This window comes from Clupea harengus, chromosome 15, assembly GCF_900700415.2.
Source record: "Clupea harengus chromosome 15, Ch_v2.0.2, whole genome shotgun sequence".
NCBI lineage: Eukaryota > Metazoa > Chordata > Actinopteri > Clupeiformes > Clupeidae > Clupea > Clupea harengus.
This window is the reverse complement of record NC_045166.1, coordinates 847,385-867,137: the sequence shown is the minus strand read 5'-3', so window position 1 is coordinate 867,137 and position 19,753 is coordinate 847,385. Positions and strand designations below refer to the sequence as shown.

General features: G+C 41.8%; 1 protein-coding gene, 3 non-coding genes and 1 pseudogene across 8 annotated transcripts; 1 reads left to right on the top strand and 4 right to left on the bottom strand.

Moving 5' to 3' along the window:
- The first annotated feature begins 2,830 nt into the window (after positions 1–2,830).
- On the top strand, positions 2,831–4,736 carry LOC116223716 (annotated as a pseudogene).
- An 8,161-nt stretch (positions 4,737–12,897) lies between these two features.
- On the bottom strand, positions 12,898–17,012 carry LOC105897036 (ribonucleoside-diphosphate reductase subunit M2-like). Of its 5 annotated transcripts, none has more exons than XR_004165224.2 (5): positions 16,667–16,991; positions 15,893–15,961; positions 15,491–15,624; positions 14,890–14,993; positions 12,941–13,585 (listed from the first exon to the last, which is right to left on the bottom strand). XR_004165224.2 is itself a non-coding variant. In XM_031581310.2 (5 exons), exons 1-4 carry the CDS (start codon positions 16,757–16,759, stop codon positions 14,954–14,956), a joined length of 336 nt encoding a protein of 111 aa, XP_031437170.1. In that variant the 5' UTR covers positions 16,760–17,012; the 3' UTR covers positions 13,802–14,107; positions 14,943–14,953. The 5 variants fall into 5 exon arrangements, 1 of the variants encoding a protein (XP_031437170.1); XR_004165223.2 differs by lacking the exon at positions 12,941–13,585 and adding an exon at positions 13,802–14,160 and having other exon boundaries at positions 16,667–16,985; XM_031581310.2 differs by lacking the exon at positions 12,941–13,585 and adding an exon at positions 13,802–14,107 and having other exon boundaries at positions 14,943–14,993; positions 16,667–17,012.
- LOC116223957 lies at positions 13,802–13,940 on the bottom strand. The gene has a single exon (XR_004165363.1). It is a non-coding gene; the product is annotated as a small nucleolar RNA SNORD94 (small nucleolar RNA).
- On the bottom strand, positions 14,479–14,617 carry LOC116223960. Its single transcript, XR_004165366.1, has one exon. It is a non-coding gene; the product is annotated as a small nucleolar RNA SNORD94 (small nucleolar RNA).
- Positions 15,314–15,452, bottom strand: LOC116223956. The gene has a single exon (XR_004165362.1). It is a non-coding gene; the product is annotated as a small nucleolar RNA SNORD94 (small nucleolar RNA).
- Positions 17,013–19,753: the final 2,741 nt, after the last annotated feature.

Genomic DNA, 19,753 nt, shown 5'->3' with positions numbered 1-19,753 from the left:
CATGAGAGGTCGTCTGATAAATTGGCTCCTAGGAATTTGAAGGTGTGGACCTTCTCCACACAGTCCCCGTTGATGTAGAGTGGGGCCGGAACTGCACTTTGCCTTCTGTAGTCCAGAATTAATTCTTTCGTTTTTGTGGTGTTCAGTGACAGATTGTTGTCTGAGCACCACACTGTCAGTTTCTGTACTTCATCCCTGTACGCTGATTCGTCATCTTCTGATATGAGCCCGATCACGGTGGTGTCGTCAGCAAATTTAATGATGGTGTTGGTGGGATGGGTTGGAGTACAGTCATGGGTGTACAAGGAGTACAGTAGTGGGCTCAGCACACAGCCTTGTGGAGAGCCAGTGCTTAGAGTGATGGTGGAGGAAAGGTGGGGACCGAGTTTTACAGTTTGTGGGCGGTTTGAGAGGAAGTCCTTTATCCAGGTGCAGATGGAGGGGGAGAGGCCTAGTGCAGTTAGTTTGCTGACTAGTATGTCAGGGATGATAGTGTTAAAAGCTGAGCTGTAGTCAATGAAGAGCATTCTTATATAGGTTCCACGGAGTTCCAGGTGGCTCAGTGCGGTGTGGAGGGCTACGTCGATGGCATCTTCCGTGGACCTGTTTGCTCTGTAAGCAAACTGATGCGAGTCGAATGTGGGGGGAAGGGTTGATTTGATGTGCCGTGAAACCAGTTTCTCAAAGCACTTCATGATTACAGGTGTAAGTGCAATCGGTCTATAGTCATTCAAGCTGTTGATGGCTGGTTTCTTAGGGACGGGGATGATGATAGCTGATTTTAGGCAGGGTGGGATGGTGGCTAGAGTGAGAGAAAGGTTAAAGATCTTAGTGAAGACCCCAGCGAGTTGGTTGGCACAGGAATTGAGTACCTTTCCAGATACTCCGTCGGGGCCAGCAGCTTTTCTTGTACTCACTGATTTGAGCACACATCTCACCTCGTGTTCTTGTAGGGTGAGAGTAAGGCTGCTGGGGGTTGGTGGAGTCAGTGCAATTGTGGTGGGCCTGTTGACCTCAAAACGGGCAAAGAAATGATTAAGTTCCTCTGCCAGTGAGGCATCAGCGTCGACAGTGCTTGTGTTGCTGTTCTTGTAGTTGGTGATGTTTTGAATTCCCTGCCACACTCTCCTTGGATTATTATTAGTGAGATGGTCTTCGATTTTTTCCTTATAAGCCTTCTTGGCATCTTTGATGCCTCTCTTCAGGTTGGCTCTGTAAAGGGCCTTGTCACCTGACCTGAAGGCGGAGTTCCGCTCCTGGAGTAGGGTCTTGACCTTGCTTGTCATCCAGGGTTTCTGGTTAGGATACACCCGAATCCTTTTGGCTGCAGTCACAGTGTCTGTACAATGATTGATGTAGGACAGTACAGTTCCTGTATATTCCTCCAGGTCCTGTTGTTCGAATATGTCCCACACTGTATGTTCAAAGCAGTCCTGCAGTTGAGAGAGAGCTCCCTCGGGCCAGATTTTTATGTTCTTAATGTAAGGTTTTGTCTTCCTCCTGAGCGGTGTGTATGCCGGGATGAGGAGCAGTGAAAGGTGATCTGACTGTCCTAAGTGGGGGAGGGGTGTGGCTCTGTAGGCATGCTTTAAGGGAGTATACGTGGTCGAGTGTATTGTTCCCTCTGGTAGCACACTTGACATATTGGGTGAACTTAGGTAGCACTGTCTTCAAGCACGCTTGATTAAAGTCACCCGCTATGATGTGCACTCCGTCTGGATGAGCCTGTTGATGTTTACTAACGGTAGCGTACAGCTGAGAGAGTGCTGCGCTAACGTTTGCATCCGGTGGTATGTAAACAGCTGTTACTATGACAACCGTTAGCTCCCGTGGCAAGTAGAAGGGTCTACACATCGTTGATAGCATTTCTAAGTCCGGTGAGCAGTGACTGTCTATTGTGTTGCTGTTGTTACACATTGCAATACATTGTGTACATAAATGCAAAGTCCCCCTCCTCTGCTCTTACCCGAGTCCATGTTCCTGTCCTGCCTATGGATTGAGCGGTCCGCTAGTCTCACTGCAGCGTCAGGAATTAACGGGTGAAGCCAGGTTTCAGTTATGATCATCACGCAACAATTCCGAATTAAATGGTTTGCTGTGACATGTAGCTCCAACTCATCCATTTTATGGGTGATAGATCTAGCATTGGTGAGAAAGATGCTCGGAAGCGGTGGTTTATGGGGTTGTTTACGTAGCCTTGTAAGCAGACCTGCCCGGCTTCCTCGTTTTTGCTTCCTGTCCCTACGCCGCCTACGTCGCTTGCTAGGTCCGCCAACAATCCACGGAGACCCCGGTAATCTTGCAATGTCCTCGGGTATTTTGTGGGTCCACTGAAAATTCCGTGTTACGAATAGCTTCTGCTGCCATCCAAAGTCAATTAAGTCCTGGCGGCTATACACGTAATTTGCTTCACAAATATTGACTAACAAACAAAAAAACGAATACAAAAACATAAAAACAAAACACCAAACTGGAGCGCTAGAAGCCGCTGCGTCCATACGCGCCGCCATCACCATGACACCATGATACAAGAAGAAGTATAAGAAACGAAGGAATAACAATACAAGGCATTTCATGCACTGTAATAACCATCAGTGGCATTCATTTCTTATGCCTCTCTTTCCGAGGCCCCACCTTGTGAGATTGGCATGCCTGTTCTCTCTCCCTGCTTTTCTCTGTCTCTGCAGCAGGTGATTGGGGACAGGTGTGTTCCTTGATTGGCTTGATTGGATTCACAACTGCGACCAACTGAAGAAGAAATAAACTACGCTTATTGGCTGAGGTGTGACGAGGTCTGATGAAATCACACCCACCCAGAGTATAATTAGTTCACAGTTCAGACCTCAGGCAGGATTCATCTCTTGCATGTCAGTAATTGGCAGACTGTGTAAACATGATGAGGCTGTCTGTGGTGTTCTTGATGATGCACTTGTGTTGGCCTGGCTCTAAGGCTGAGAAAGGGTGCCATGACCCTGCTTTGCTGGAAAGAGCAGAAGTGGCTCTAGATAGAATCAATAAAAATAGAAAAGAAGGATACATACTGAAACTGGAACGACTTTATGACTTAGCATCTCTTCCATGAAAAACTGATATTGTGCTGATTTGTCATTAATAGGGAGAAACTGGGATGGATTATACCTTCTTCATGGATGTGGTGGAGACAGAGTGCCATGTTCTGAGCAGAAAACCATTTGAGTCATGTGAGATCTATGGTCATCATTATGGTGTAAGTGGAACTTTATCTTTTAGTGTCTGAGTGTATACACATCTACATAGTCAAAGTAAGACATTTTACTCATGGAAACATTTTGAAATGCATATCTTAATCCAGGCTGTTCTTGTTTGTGATTTCCCGATAGTGTAACAAGTTACCAAATGCTTGCTAAAGAATCTCTTGTATTAAAGAATCTTTTGAAGACCCATCTCTTCCAAAAGCACTTCCCCTCCTAATACCCTAACATGTCTAACTCTCACCTACTGTGCAATTCTTTACCAGTTCTCCTTGCACAAGGTCTCTTACTGTACTGAGTTCCTCACTTTGGATAAACTTTTCTACCAAATTAATATATGTAAATATAAATGATCTGTACACATTACTTTATTTTGGATTTCTATCTGTTTGTTTTTAATACCTATTTTCTGTAATAGGTTTATGGACGCTGTGTGATATCAAAGGGTCCACGTGACATAGTAACAATATACCACTGTGTTCTTTTAAAAGGTATGCATAGAGGTCATTTTAAAATGTACTCCAAGACAAAAACAAATGTCAACAATAACCCTTTTGTTTTATTTAAATTGTGGATTGCAGTGAAACCATCAGCCATCCACAGGAGGTGTCCAGATTGCCCCACAGATATAGACTTGGATTCAAACGATATGGAGAAGGTGAAACTGACTGTCCAGCGGTTCAATTCAGAAAGTGAATCGCTCAAATACTTTGCCTTGCTCAATGTTACGAGGGCAACAATGCAGGTATTATTTTTTTGCAGCTTGAACGTGCTATTGAACATCGCTTTTCAGCATACATGTCATGACTCTAAACGTTTCTCTCCAACAGTGGGTTTCCGGCCCTTACTATTTTTTTGAATATACAATTCAAGAGACCGTCTGCACAAAATCCATGACTGATGTCAACGTTACTCAATGTGAAATGAACAAGTCGGAGTCTGCTGTAAGTATTCCAAGAACCAACAATCGGCATTACCAAGTCACTCATAACCATAGTGTTTATGCAGACCCTACATTATGTTGTACTCATGACTATAAAGGTATTCTGTCTAGAATTATTTTTTAGATATTATGCACCGAAGTTCTTAAACATGGCAATCTTTAAACCAAATTCACTCCATTGTCATCAAGAGAGTGGGATTCTGCAAGGCATCACACCTAGAGCAATACGACCTTGAACTCCTTCCTCCTTCGATCGATGTAAACTGTGAAATATATGAACCTGACCGCTTGGTAAGACTTTTCAAAAACTTCTTAAAGCTCTTTTCAAACTTCATCTTAGGATCCTGATCAGGTTATTAAGGGTGGATTTCATAATGTTCTTGCAGGCTGACAAACCCGATTCCTTGCTGGGGTCTGTGCGAGTTCTTCCCTCTACTTCCACTTTGCCTCCAAGACTACGACCGAGAAGCAAGAACTGTCCTGGAAATTCTACAATTCCCAAGGAGATGTGGTTCTGAACATGGCAGAGAGATAAGGCTTCTCTGAACGTCCCAAGAAGATGTGGGACTGAACATGGCAGACCAAGAAGACTTTTCTGAAAAAAGCAGCACTGCTGTTGAAGTGCTGAATGTTCAAAATAAAAATAAAACATTCCAAATTGTTCTAAGTGTAGAAGTCTATCTTATTCTAAAAAAAGGTATTGTTATGTGTGGTATGTATGGCTTACTTATATATGCAGGCATACCATATCACATTGATGTATGCATTTCTTGACACATTTGGAACAATTGTACATAGCTATTGGATGTAAAATGTGCATAAATAACACTTAGCTATTAAGGCCAATATTCTCCATTTCATAGCCTCTGGCTTCATTTTGATGTCTTGGTGCAATGAAGCAGCAGCACACAGGGTAAAAGTGAGCCCCCACCTACAACTTGCTTTGAATTTAATGAAATCCTGGCCATAAAGCTTGCGCATTTGTGCACAGATAGCTCGCCTAAGATGACGCAACATCTATCTCTGCTGACCAGAGCTCAGGCAATATCTTTCCATGCAATGCACAGACTTTCATAAGGTGTTGCAATGCATTCTATTTAGACCTCTGTATGCTGGGTGATGAAGCTTACACGACAGTGATCAGCCTACTGTTGGGTTCAACAAGTGGTCAAAATGTGCAGTTGATTACAATTACAATGATATCATCATCATTGTTTATTCAGGGAGAAATTGACTGAGCACAGGGCTCTTTTGCAGCAATGCCCTGATTGAGGCCACATGGTACATATCAACCTTATTATTATTATTATACACTACATGCTCATTGGCATCTCATTCCTTGATGCTGGTTGTGATATTCCTGTGAAGTTTTTCACCAGTCATAACCTCATACATTTCCATTATCATTATCAATGACAAATAATAATAATTCATTTAATTTATAGCACACTATACATTCAGCTGAATCTCAGAGTGCCACAGTACATAGGAAAAAACAGTTAAAACAAACTATAATTAAATACATTTAAAAAGTGAGAGGCAATAATGTATCTAAGAATGAAATGCACCACACATAATCTACCTGAACCAGAAAACCTCCATAGTTATGGACTCATATCTCAGCACAGAAATGAGTGCACCAATTAGTCCTTAATCAGTCAATTAATAGACTACCAATCTTAGTCTACCAATTAACATCACCAGAATCAAACTATTGCATAAGCCCCTCCAACAGGAGGTCATTTTTTACCCTGAGAAGCGCACTTTGCATGCTAAGACAGACAGAACCAATTTTAAAAGGCTGCTTTGAAGGCATATGTTCTCGCCTGACGTTGTCATACTCATAATTCTAGTCAGAATATGAGTCTGATACTGCTCCATTGGGCTGTGATTATGGGGCTTCGCAGGGCTGTACAGACAGAGAAAGAAAAAGGGAAAATGTTTCAGTTCATGTTGGACTTTCCTCAGTGCAAAAGGAGCAATGCATGATGGGTAACCATATGTGGGATTCTACAGGTGCATCTAATCAGTGAGCTAGGGTTTGATTGAGCACCCTTGAAACCAATTGCCAGCAGATAAGCGATACACTGACAAAAGACACAAAAGACAACAAGAGTGAGTCACAGAAAACAGGTCATATCCAATTCTTTATTTAAGCCACTAGGGTATAGTGTTAAATAAAGATACATCTGCATTCACACTGGAGAAAAATGTGATACATATTTCCACCACCATGATTATGAGTCATCATGTCAATGCCATAAAATTGACAATTCGGAACCAAATTATTGCCATCTACAAAGTGTCTTGGTGGGTAGCGCTTTTAGGTTCATTGATAATACATCTAAGTTGTCTTGTTTTTCCCAACATATTGGAGGACATTTTTGGTGTCGTTTACAAGACCTACGCAGCAAAGTTTGAACAAAGTTTCTAAGTTAAGCGGTTCGAGCTGAATTAAGCGCAGAAGTTTGGTACAAAGAATAATAATAAGATGAAGAATAAGAAACGAAGGAATAACAAACACAGGGCTTTTCATGCACTGTAATAAGAAGCCTAGGAATAACAATACAGGGCATTTCATGCACTGTAATAATAAGAATAAGAAAAGTTTGGATAACAATACAGGGCATTTCATGCACTGTAATAAGAAGCCTAGGAATAACAATACAGGGCATTTCATGCACTGTAATAAAAGGACTACACGTGATGGAGATATAAGAATATAATAATCAAGTGCCTTGTATTATTAATTACCTTGTATGAATCGTGTGCTTATGTAAGCAGGAACATGGCTTTTCTGTGTTTCTGCGTGTGTGTAACTTAGAATATTAGGTGCCACTTAGTCTGCATATGTACAAGAGCATGTTTAGACCAGAAGTGATAAGAAGGGTCGAACTGTGCTTCTTCCGACCTTGCAAAACTTCCATCCTTGCCTCAGCCATCAGAAATCCACCACGTGGTTATCCCTGCTGAACGCTCAACTTCTGTCTATATATAAACCTTGTGCGATGTGTTTATCATTGCTTCACTTTCAGCCTTGTGCTGGGAGTGAGCCCGATTGCAATTGTTGTTTGTCTAATAAATATACTTATATGCAGCTCCGGAGTCCTGAGGTAACTAGGGTACATTTTCACCTATCAACACGAACACTGCAAATGTAAGTGAATAAATAAATAAGCACTAAACTCAACCGCGTTGATATAGCCATAGTGGAATAGAATGGACACATCTACATCCTGCAACAGTACCTGCGTTTACTCGACCGGTGCTCGCTTTCCGCTTTGACATGACTCGCTTTCGAGTTGCTTTCACGTGGATTCGTTCGATTCCGACTGCACACGTCACTACGGTTGCGTGCCCTTATAAGGAGCTGGCGGGGCGTGTATGTATGCAAATTCAGGTGCACAAGAACGCGCGTTCAATTTAAGAAACCTCATTTGGGGAAGCACAGCTGAGAAAACTTTTGGCTGCGTAAGAACACATTTTCAGGCGTTCATGAATCTGGCGGAGATCTTTTTCTTAAATTGGTTTTCCGAAGTCCGTAAGAAACATTTCAGAAGAAACTTCAGAAAATGTTCGAGAATGAGGCCCAATGTGTTCAACGCCTGGCAATATTTCAGCTTGTATTAACATGTATTTAATATTTAATTTCTGTACATCTGTTTTATTTATATTCTTGTATTTATATATCTGCACTTTATTCTTGACAAATACAGAGCCAGAGTTACAGTTACTCTTCGCAAGTTTTATTTGATATGGGAAAAACATTGCATATCTAAAAGTGAAAATATTATAAAATACAAAGAGACAAAAAGCATACAAGGTACAGTAAATTCAAAATCTTGGCCTCATAACTAGGGTTGCAAAATTCCGGGAATATTCAAAAGTTGGAAACTTTCCATGGGAATTAATGGGAATAAACTGGACTTTTTGGGATTATTTATACTAACTGTATTTACCTTGTCATATATGACAAAACAACATTTTATTTTGTCATAAGCAGACATGCATGTAAACATTTCTAATACTAATTTTAAAAATTACATTTTCGACTTAATCCATTTGTGAGTAGAACTTTAATGGATTCTTTCATTGAACAACATAAACATGAATGTTGAATAAAATAAATGTATTACCTATGATCCCTCCCCAAAAAAGTCAAAATGAAAGCATTTAGTTCAGTTTCTTCTCAAGCCTCTGGTTGTTGAAATTCAACTGAATTTGCATTAAATTGGGTTGTTTTAACCAAGCTCATGCTTCAAGATCTGGAATTGCTAACGTTAGCCACTTGCCAGCTAGACAATGTTGTTCCTGTGGACTATAACCAAATCCCCCCCACTCTATGGAAGACCTTAGTCGTATGACTTCGTAAAAGTTCGGTTAACAAGTCAGTTGAGTATTGAGCCGTATAACTTCGCAGAAATAATTTTTTTTTTTTTTAAACGATTGTTTAAAAGGCAGGCAATCGACACAATTTCTCAACGAAAAATTTAAAGTCCTGGTATTAGCCAGTCAAACGGAGTAAAGTACCCACTTCCGGTTTCAATACGGATCCCACCGGAAATACGTTAACCCATTCATACGGCTCAATACTCAACTGACTTGTTAACCGAACTTTTACAAAGTCATACGACTAAACACACAAGTGATTGGCTGTTCAGGTCAGATGACAAGTTTTAACCAACCAGAGTAAAGTTCCAACTTCCGGTTTCAATACAGATCCTAGCGGAATACGTTATCTCTACTTACAGAGACCACTGTCACTAACCGATCCTAGTCCGCTACCCGATCCTAGTCGCGCACATCGCGCATGCGTCACTTTGCGACACTGTCGACAGCGAAGCCAGTGGAGATTGCCAGTTTCAATCGTAGACATATATATCTATATGGGCCATTCTACCGAATTGGTGCAAAGTCAGTTTGGAAATATTTTGAAAATTTGTATGTTTTATTCCCAAAACATTGTCCATATATATATATTGTACCATATCTAAAGTACACATATCTAGTAAATGAACCGTCAATTTTTATATTGTATTTTCAGAATGTGTTGGAATGTTTTTCCTCTCACAAAAATTGTCACTACCGAAACATAGTAATAAACTATAGGAAAAGTATTATTAACCTGTTCAGATTGTGTTTCCTTCCCTTCTCTGAAGAGTATTTTTACAAATATTTCTTGAAGGTTTTCACAATGAAATCAATAAAAAATTAAATTTTTACCAAATTTCAAAGTTCAATTTATACAAGTCATCAAAATCTAAGTGCAATATTTCTTTGTAAAATGCAAAATACTGATCATATTGATTCCAGAGTTGATGATTGATGAAATTGAACATACATTAAACCAATCAGTATCATAACATTTTAGTTGATAACTCAATATACTTTATTTTTTACAAAACATCCAGTGTTTCGGTAGTGACTGCACTGTTTCGGTAGTGACAGCACTGTTTCGGTAGTGACCACACTATTTTGTTTGCAAGGTTGTATCATATTTCCTCAACCTTATTGCTTAATCTTAACTCATACCATGCTTTAGGTTGGGAATATTAAAAACACAAATGTTTTGTGCATTTGCTGTCTTTTCCTCCATGATTTTCTGACCTTCTTTTGCTCCCTGTTGGATAAATCACTGATACATTTCAACTTTCCTTCTTCCTTTCGTTTCTTATTTCTTTCTCTTTCCTTCCTTAAATATTCTTGGTGTTTCACTGGGTAATCCCTCACTCTTTGTCGGTATTCTCTCAGCCTCTCTGCTCCACTTTTTCCTTTTGGCATTTTTTGATTCTTTCTCTCCTGAACAATTTCAGATAGAAATCAGCATTATCTACATCTTTACCATTTAGTCCACATAACACATTTATTTCAAAATGATGGGATTGAACTACTTACCATTCCATTTTGTCACTACCGAAACGATCATGTCACTACCGAAACTTTACCATATGTTTTGGTAGTGAATGTTTCGGTAGTGACAATTCTAGCTAAATTTGAGCATAAATAAATAATTCTAGCAAGCACATGGCTAGCAAACAAATCTTTGTAGAGGTGTACACACAAACAAACATAATACTTTGCATAAAACCCCCAAAAGTTTACTTAATTGAAGAAAAAAAGGTGTTCGGTAGTGACAATTCTTAAGGTTACACACTGATTTTCAGACTTTGGAACACATTTATATCAAAATTATGGGATCTAGCTACTTACCAATCAGCCATGAGGGACAGGGATGCAGTATCACTGCCTGGTTATAAATGCAGGGGTGTGGCTAAAAAACAGGCTCAGCCAATGGACTAAAACTCCTGTGTTTTGGTAGTGACATGAAAACTGACATGATTTTTTGAGTATAGTTTATTTTTTTTTAAATTAAACCCACAATAAATCTAAATCTTTCAAGTTCTGTTTAAACTTAATCGTAAAGGTCTTTGAAATTACATCATTGAAAAAAAATCTAAAAAGTGGTATTTACAGACATTGAAATTTAGATGCCAGGGTTAGGGACAGCTACTTCCCAATAGAAAGTACCCTATAAATGATGATTTTGTATATATTTAGCTTATCCCTATCTCAATTAATGTCTTGGGTTTAAATGGACCATAACATATTCTTAGTAAATATCTATGTCTGAACACTTAATTGTTTTGTAAATAGTTTTTATTGTTGAAGGACCACACTTTGCACCAATTCGGTAGAATGGCCCATATATGTCTATGGTTTCAATCATGGAAGACATCGAAGACAGCCAGTTTTACCGAAACATGACTGTTTACTTAAAAACGAGAGAGATGGTGTCACTATGGACTAAAAATATGAGGTGGAGGATCACACTGTCTATTCCCAGTTACATTTTGAGGGGTACGTACGTTGTACAGCACAACAGCAGTAAAATGAAGACTGCTCAAATAGTCTGAGCCAATAAGCTTAAAAAGGGTGAAAGGTATAAATATTACATTAAATATACCCACATTATTCGTTAAGGCAAGCCCCATATGTTGACATTGAGCCTTATGCTATAAACCGTTTACAACATTATTAAATATTACGTTAAATAAACCCACATTATGCGTTAAGACAAGACCCATATGTTAATGATGAGCCTTATGCCGTAAACCGCTTGTGTCTGAGCATGCGAGATATGCGCGACTAGGATCGGGTAGTGACAACCACAATGCAAGTGGTGTGGATCCTGGATGTTTCATGGTTTACAATTTCTTCCAATTTCATGGTTTTATTACTAACAACAAATGTAGGCTATTGTTGAGGGCTTTGTCCTTCACGTACTGTACCTCTGAAGTAACGTTAACGCTAGCTAGTAGCTATCGCTATCGTTGTCTGACAGGACTAGAGCTAAGGTAACATTCATCTTTATTACAGACCGTTTTGAAACTTCCGTCTATAATAAAAAACTTTTCACGACAGATTTGCTCATATAGGCTATTGCTGACACTTAACAACCGGTTTTGTAAAATGGTCTGATGCAAATTGTCACGACTGCCTTGCTCCAGGCAGTCCTGACATTGAATGGGTAGACCAGACCGTAGTGATTACGATAATAAAAAGGTTTTATTTACATAGAGAAACAATCAGTATGATGAGTTAAAAGGAAAGTGTTGTGCAATATGTCCAAGAGTCAGTAAGGTATTAGGCGATCACGTGGGGCAATGACATCATCAGATTAGAAAGGGTTGCGGATAGGCGTGCACACGAACACCAACCCGCGGACAGATTCAAATTTACTCACGTTGGACCCCCGATTCGAAGGAGTGCGGATACAGTGTGCGGATTCAGTGGGTTTGTGTGCGCAATAGGTTGATCCGGAGACATTTCTCTCTGGATTCAGGCAAACTAGACTCTGTGTGCACGGGGCCTAAGGTACTGTGCGGACCAGCTGTCTCCAGTGTTCACGGACATCTTTAACACCTCACTGGCTGAATGCGTGGTACCTGCCTGCTTTAAAACATCCACCATCATCCCTGTTCCCAAAAAGCAGAGGATCACAGGCCTTAATGACTATAGACCAGTCGCCTTGACCTCTGTGGTAATGAAGACCTTTGAGCGCCTCGTGCTGACCCACCTCAAGGCCATCACCAACCACCTCCTCGACCCACTGCAGTTTGCCTACAGAGCCAACAGGTCTGTAGATGACGCAATCAACATGGGACTTCACTTCATCCTCCAGCACCTTGATTCCCCCGATATCTACGCCAGGATCCTGTTTGTGGATTTTAACTCCGCATTCAACACTATCGCCCCAGCTCTCCTCCAAGACAAGCTAACACAGCTGAGCGTGCCAGACAGGATGCAGCGCGTGAGGCTGGGCAAGCTTGTCTCGGCGCCCCGGACCATCAGCACTGGTGGAGCCCCACAAGGCTGTGTGCTCTCTCCTTTACTCTTCTCCCTCTACACCAACAACGGCACCTCCAGCCACCCCTCTGTCAAACTCCTTAAATTTGCAGATGACACAACCCTGGACTAATCTCCAATGGGGACGAGGCCGCCGACAGAAAAGAAGTCGAAGGCCTGGCTTTCTGGTGCAGCAAAAACCACCTGGAGCTGAACGCCTTAAAAACAGTAGAGATGGTAGCAGACTCCAGGAGGAGCCCAGGCCCAACCATCCCTCTCATGTGTGATTGATAAATAGTCACCTGTTTGCGTAGTCAATCGATAATGGATACAGGGTGCTTTCTCGTACAAGAGGACTTCGGACTTTCATTTGATCATGTCAGATTGAGAGAAAAATAAAATACAAATCAACAAATTCTGGTGTACAATAGCTAGTACATCCTTTGCAAAGAAACACAATGTGTGCTGCATTCCATACATCTTTTAAAAGAGTTTTGAATGCTGTTTTTATTGCTCTAATTTTCGATAAGTCGGCCAACTCGCACTTTTTTAAATGGACTTGCTTATCACTGGAACTTCCCCTTTAAAGCGATCGAGTCAAAATTCAAAACAACGTTGCTTTGCGCCGGTTACGCCTCTGCTAATGTGACAAATTGTGCTCCGACGCAAAGCTTTGTGGGTAAATAGGACAGGGCAAACACATCACATACACTGAAGTCATGTTTGGACACGCAAGTCAAGGCGCCCTGTGATGCTCAACTACCGTAGCTTTCAAATGCAAAAAGAACTTGAACATACAAAATCACCTCCACCAAAACCATATAATTGTAAAAACATGCAAGAAACATCAAGTGTTGGCTGTCGTTTTAATAAAATGTACAACATAAGGTAAACAACTTCCATGCCAACATAACAAAAAACTATTCACCGTCAAAAAAATAAAGTACACATAGCTGCATTTGTAAATGTATTATTATTATTATTATTATTATTATTATTATTAATAGCCCAGTCAGCCTTCTCCTTTACACATGGCATGGTCTCAATGGCATTGAACAGGTGGTCCCTGCAGGCAATCACAACAAACAAAGAAATTAAAAATAAGACAGACTTCAGCACCATCATCATATGGCATTGGCCAAGGGTGTGTTTTAAAGCCTAACCATTCATGCACCAGGGATTTCACATGTCAGACGGTTAACAAAATATCAGTTTTAACAAGACTATAATCATGCTTTCATTGATCATGCTGTTAAATGTAAGGAAATTAAACATCTATGGAGTGGCTCAGACTTGCGACTGTTTCATGCCAGTGGCCACCAGTCAGCTGACCACATGCCTGCTGACCGGTATAAAGCCACTGACACTCAGCTCCCATTTGTAGCTGAGGTCCGTACCCCTGCGCGTCTCATCACAGCCAAAAAGAAGCTTATGGTCAGGATATCATATTGGGACATTGAACATCCTTCCTCTAGCCCTGTCACAGAAGCCCAATGACTCAGTTTGTACAGCATCTTTGCTTACCAAGTTCTCATTGACAATGCCATCACTGGCAGCAAAAAATGCCAACACGTGAGAGATAAAGTGCCTTTCGTCATCCTTCAGCGATTCCCAATGCATGAGGTCTTTGGAAAGGTCAACCTTAAAATATACCAGAGGAAGAGATTAGTGGATCCTGAACACATGGATATTTGTAGGTCAAGACCTCTATTCTTAATACATCGCATTGTCTCAATGGCATTGAACAGGTGGTCCCTGCAGGCAATCACAACAAACAAAGAAATAAAAGAGAAACTTCAGCACCAGCTTCATATGGCATTTGCCAAGGGTGTGTTTTAAGGCCTAACCACTCATGCACCAGGGATTTCACACTTGTATGGAAATGTCTGTTTTAACAAGACTATAATCATGCTTTCATTGATCATGCTGTTAAATGTAAGGAAATTGAACATCTAAGGAGTGGCTCAGACTTGCGACTGTTTCATGCCAGTGGCCACCAGTCAGCTGACCACATGCCTGCTGACCGGTATAAAGCCACTGACATTCAGCTCCCATTTGTAGCTGAGGTCCGTACCCCTGCGCGTCTCATCACAGCCAAAAAGTAGCTTATGGTCAGGATATCATATTGGGACTAACCTCTGTTTGGGGTCCTTGATGTAAGTGTCAATAAGCAAGCTGTACATCTCAGAATGGATGTTCTCCATGGCGATCTGGAAGCCATAGAAGCAACGTGCCTCGTGACCTGCACTTCCTGGGTAAAGCGCTCCACCTAGTGGCAAAACAATGAATTAACACAGGAACATTGAACATCCTTCCTCTAGCCCTGTCACAGAAGCCCAATGACTCAGTTTGTACAGCATCTTTGCTTACCAAGTTCTCATTGACAATGCCATCACTGGCAGCGAACACGTGAGATAAAGTGCCTCTCCATCCTTCAGCGATTCCCAATGCATGAGGTCTTTTGAAAGGTCAACCTTAAAATATACCAGAGGAAGAGATTAGTGGATCCTGAACACATGGATATTTGTAGGTCTAAACCTCTATTCTTAATACATGGCATTGTCTCAATGGCATTGAACAGGTAGTCCCTGCAGGCAATCACAACAAACAAAGAATTAAAAATAAGAAACTTCAGCACCAACTTCATATGGCATTTGCCAAGGGTGTGTTTTAAAGCCTAACCACTCATGCACCAGGGATTTCACACTTGTATGGAAATGTCTGTTTTAACAAGACTATAATCATGCTTTCATTGATCATGCTGTTAAATGTAAGGAAATTGAACATCTAAGGAGTGGCTCAGACTTGCGACTGTTTCATGCCAGTGGCCACCAGTCAGCTGACCACATGCCTGCTGACCGGTATAAAGCCACTGACACTCAGCTCCCATTTGTAGCTGAGGTCCGTACCCCTGCGCGTCTCATCACAGCCAAAAAGTAGCTTACGGTCAGGATATCATATTGGGACTAACCTCTGTTTGGGGTCCTTGATGTAAGTGTCAATAAGCAAGCTGTACATCTCAGAATGGATGTTCTCCATGGCGATCTGGAAGCCATAGAAGCAACGTGCCTCTGTGACCTGCACTTCCTGGGTAAACCGCTCTACCTAGTGGCAAAACAATGAATTAACACAGGAAGTTTTGATGTGATCACGCAACTTTAAATAAATATGTAAAAAGTTACTCAAACGTATTAGCTAAGTGACTTGGTAACCTAATGATTGACGTCAACTACAAACTTTCTCAAAACCACATGGCGCCAAAGTGCTGCTCATCAAAGTAACTTAACGTAAAATGATTTAACATTATAAGCATGTTGCTATAGCCAAGCTAACTTTAAAGTGTACGTTAACGTTCGTTAATGTTAAATATTACCTCGGAATCTTCGAAGATCTTACGCGCTGTTTTGGAGGCCAAAATCCGAGTAGTGTTCAGGCTTGGGGACTGGAAAAAAGAAGAAAGGCAATGTTAACAATCTTTACGTGAGAACCTTGTAAGAAATGAAGGAGTCCTCGAGGTCCAAATAAGAATCAAGTTTTAATCCAATAATGCGCAGTAGCAAAGTACACGAAACACTTCGGATTCAACGGCGTCAAAATGAATACATGGTTTGGTTTACCCTCTGTATAATAATTATACCTGTTGCTTTAGTGCATACTAATGAAGTTCTAGAAAGTTCTCTTTGTGAATAAGATTCTGGCGACCTTTTGTCTGTTTGGAAGATCAGCGTGTCCTAACAATAGACCTGCTGATTACGTTTCGATGGCCGCGCGATCAAGATTTCAGTTTTCAGACTGGTTCTTCTCCGGTACCCATTCTATAATGGATGGCCGTCGCTGAGGTGTTAAAGCGGCGCCAGGATGTGGACCTCTAGTTAGCATAAGACACCATTTGTGGCAGAAGTTGGGTAAGATAACTGAAATCAAACTTTTACTCCTGTTACTTCAGGAAGGATTGTATCAATTTCCCACAACCTTTAGTGTCATTTCACTTCTGACCAACATTTTGTTAAGTTATACAAGAAATGTGTTAACCATCCTAGTCAAGATAGCTAGTAGTCAGTAACTTCAAGAAATTCTCAAACAGTACAGTAGGCTACAGTATTCTACACACACATGGTACATGATATTAAAAGGTTTCTCCACTTACTGTGTTTTCTTTGTCAGTCAGGGACATGCCGTCAACTTTAATAGAGACGAAGTTCTTGTTCTTGGCGGAAAGCGGGGTCCTAGTAGATAGCATTTTCAGATAGATTAAGAGCAGCACCGAGAGCAATAACTACAACTATATTACAAATACGTCTTGTGTGAAAGTATAAGAGCGTTATCTAAAATAAAACGTAAAAATACACTTAAAGGCAATAAAGACGCGAAACTAGTTGTAACACAAGACTAGCAAGCTTTCTTCTCTGCTACTAGAAACCTGATGAAGGACCTCAGGTAAAGGTGTCCTTTTTATTTCAACATTGGCGCTTGAAAACGGCTCGCCCACCTACGTCATCAAACGTTCGAAACGCATTGCATTATGGGGCTTACAGGGCAGCTTGGCAACCAAAACAGCGTTTGGTCGATCAGCTGATAACTGCGACCTCTCGCTGCCATCACCGCTAATATTTTAGTTTGTGACATCGTTAAAAAAACGACTGGACTGGAAAAAGGAGAATGAAGTAGGTTTATATTGCGAAAAGCTTAACGCCAGTGCTAAGGCGTAGTATTTGGATAAGATAAAACATCTAAAAGGACTCAACCCATACACACACACCGAGTTGATATTAGCATCCTCCCAAATTTCATGCATGCATGTATTTACAACTATATGATTTTGAGTGTTAGTCCCTACAATCACGAAATATTTTGCAATATCAGGTCGCTGCAGCAAGCTCAACAACAGTTCACCGATGGATGGGAGGGAGTGTCCAGTGTCTGGGATGCCTGATGGGTAGGCCTAACCACTAGGACACCTTCGCTCTCCTCCAATGGTTCAAAGATAACTAGTTACTGTGATGGAATTTTACTTACATGTTACTTTTCACAGTGGTTTAGTTTTTTTTTTACAGCAGTCAAATTACTGGCTATAAACGATACCTTTATTGATTTTTCTCTAAAAACCTATTTCTATAGCTTTTAATGTCTTAGGTGAATCACTCCATGCGTCTCAGCCAAAAGCCTCTTCAGCCATGGGTTATCCTGAAATCCAGTGGGAGGTGGAGAGCACTTACTGCACGTGCATGGCTGGTGTCGTGTGTCCATGTTGCGGCCCTCCTGTACAAGATCGACACCGCAGTACGCTTGCATGGCAATGTGATGCCAACAGATGTTGAAGCCTACTGGACAATGCCCTCCAATGTGAACAAGGTGCAAGGAGTGCCGGGATACAGCATCGACTACACCACTAGTGCAGTCAGGAAAAAGGCACTCGACCACTCCATCAACGAACAACACAACAGAGCACCCAGTATTCGGACCCGTGGTGCAGGCAGCAGGTTGGTACCATCACAGCGTACCCTCGCTGACTTAAAGCCTCTCACAGATCTGATGCACACTCACAGGTCTGGACTCTGTTCTGTGATGGAGGAATTCTGCCACCTTTACGCAGACCCTGTTCACCAGTGCATTCTGCCCAAGTCCCTTCTGCGCCTTCGTGACCCACGAATGGATGGCTTCGATTTGTCAGTGCTGCACCAGCACTGTGGGGTCCTGACACACCTAACAGCAGTGTCACACACAGAAGCAGCTGCATTGGAAAGCAATTCAAGACAGCAGCATAAATCCGATCTTTGGCATCCAGCACGAGCAGGAAGGATAACCGCCTCTAACATACATGCCGTTGTGTCCACCTCTCTAGCCCAACCAGCTCTATCAACGGTGAAAAAAGATCTGCTATCCCCAAAAGAACACACAGACAGACAATGCCCCAGAGCCCATCACATGGGGGAGAGACCATGAGGTCACAGCAAGGTCACATGGGGGAGAGACCATGAGGACACAGCAAGGGACTCCTATGTTACTCAGAGTGAGCTGCGGCACCTGGAGATACATTTACATTTAGTCATTTAGCAGACGCGTTTGTCCAAAGCGACGTACAAGGGAGAGAACAGTCAAGCTAAGAGCAATAGAGACCTAGTGTAACAATAAATACTACTTTACATAAGAAATTGAAAAAAATGAAATAGAAAAGAAAAAGAAGTGCAGGAATGTGACTGCTGTAAGTAGTACTGTGGTTTCATCATCAAGTCGAAATACAGGTTTAGCAAGGAGGTGAGAGAAGCTAAACGGCTCTACTCTGAGAAACTCCAACACCAGTTCTCTACAAATTGTAAGCCTAGAGCCCCCCATTCCACTAACGACTCACACCTGGCGAACGACCTGAATGAGTTTCACTGTCACTACGAAAGACAATGGACAGTCCTGACACCATCCCCCGTGACATCACCCACCAGCTCCAGCCCATCAACTGCACCTCCCCCACCACAGCAGAGGCCTGCGCCCCCCCAACCACAGTGACGACGAGGTGACGAGAGGGACGTCAACAGACTCTTCAGGAGACAGAACCCCCGCAAAGCAGCTGGGCCAGACTCTGTCTCTCCATCCAGCACTGTGCTGATCAGCTGTCTTTAGTGTTCACAGACATTTTTAACACCTTACTGGAGACATGCCACGTACCAGCCTGTTTCAAGACCTCCACTCTCATCCCAGTCCCCAAAAAAACAAGGATCACAGGACTTACCGACTACAGACCAGTCGCCCTGACCTCTGTGGTGATGAAGTCATTTGAGCGCCTTGTGCTGTTCCACCTCAAAGCCATCACTGACCCTCTCCCTCTGTAGACGATGCAGTAAACATGGCCCTTCACTTCATCCTCCAGCACCTGGACTCCTCAGGAACCTATGCCAAGATCCTGTTTGTGCACTTCAGCTCTGCCTTTAATACCATCATCCCGGCTCTGCTACAGGACAAGCTATCCCAGCTGAGTGTGCCTGACTCCACCTGCAGGTGGATCACAGACTTCCTGTGTTAGGTGAAAATTCACCCTAGTTACCTCAGGACTCCGGAGCTGCATATAAGTATATTTATTAGACAAACAACAATTGCAATCGGGCTCACTCCCAGCACAAGGCTGAAAGTGAAGCCATGATAAACACATCACACAAGGTTTATATAGACAGAAGTTTAGCGTTCAGTAGGGATAACAACGTGGTGGCTCTCTGACGTCCGAGGCAAGGATGGAAGTTTTGCA

Excerpts from the sequence above, each read along its gene's own strand:
- LOC105897036 (XM_031581310.2), bottom strand. The coding sequence starts at position 16,759 with ATGCTATCTACTAGGACCCCGCTTTCCGCCAAGAACAAGAACTTCGTC. Across the intron at positions 15,962-16,666 it reads TGACTGACAAAGAAAACACA|TCCCCAAGCCTGAACACTAC; the intron begins GTAAGTGGAGAA and ends TCTTTTTTCCAG. Across the intron at positions 15,625-15,892 it reads AGATCTTCGAAGATTCCGAG|GTAGAGCGGTTTACCCAGGA; the intron begins GTAATATTTAAC and ends TTTTGCCACTAG.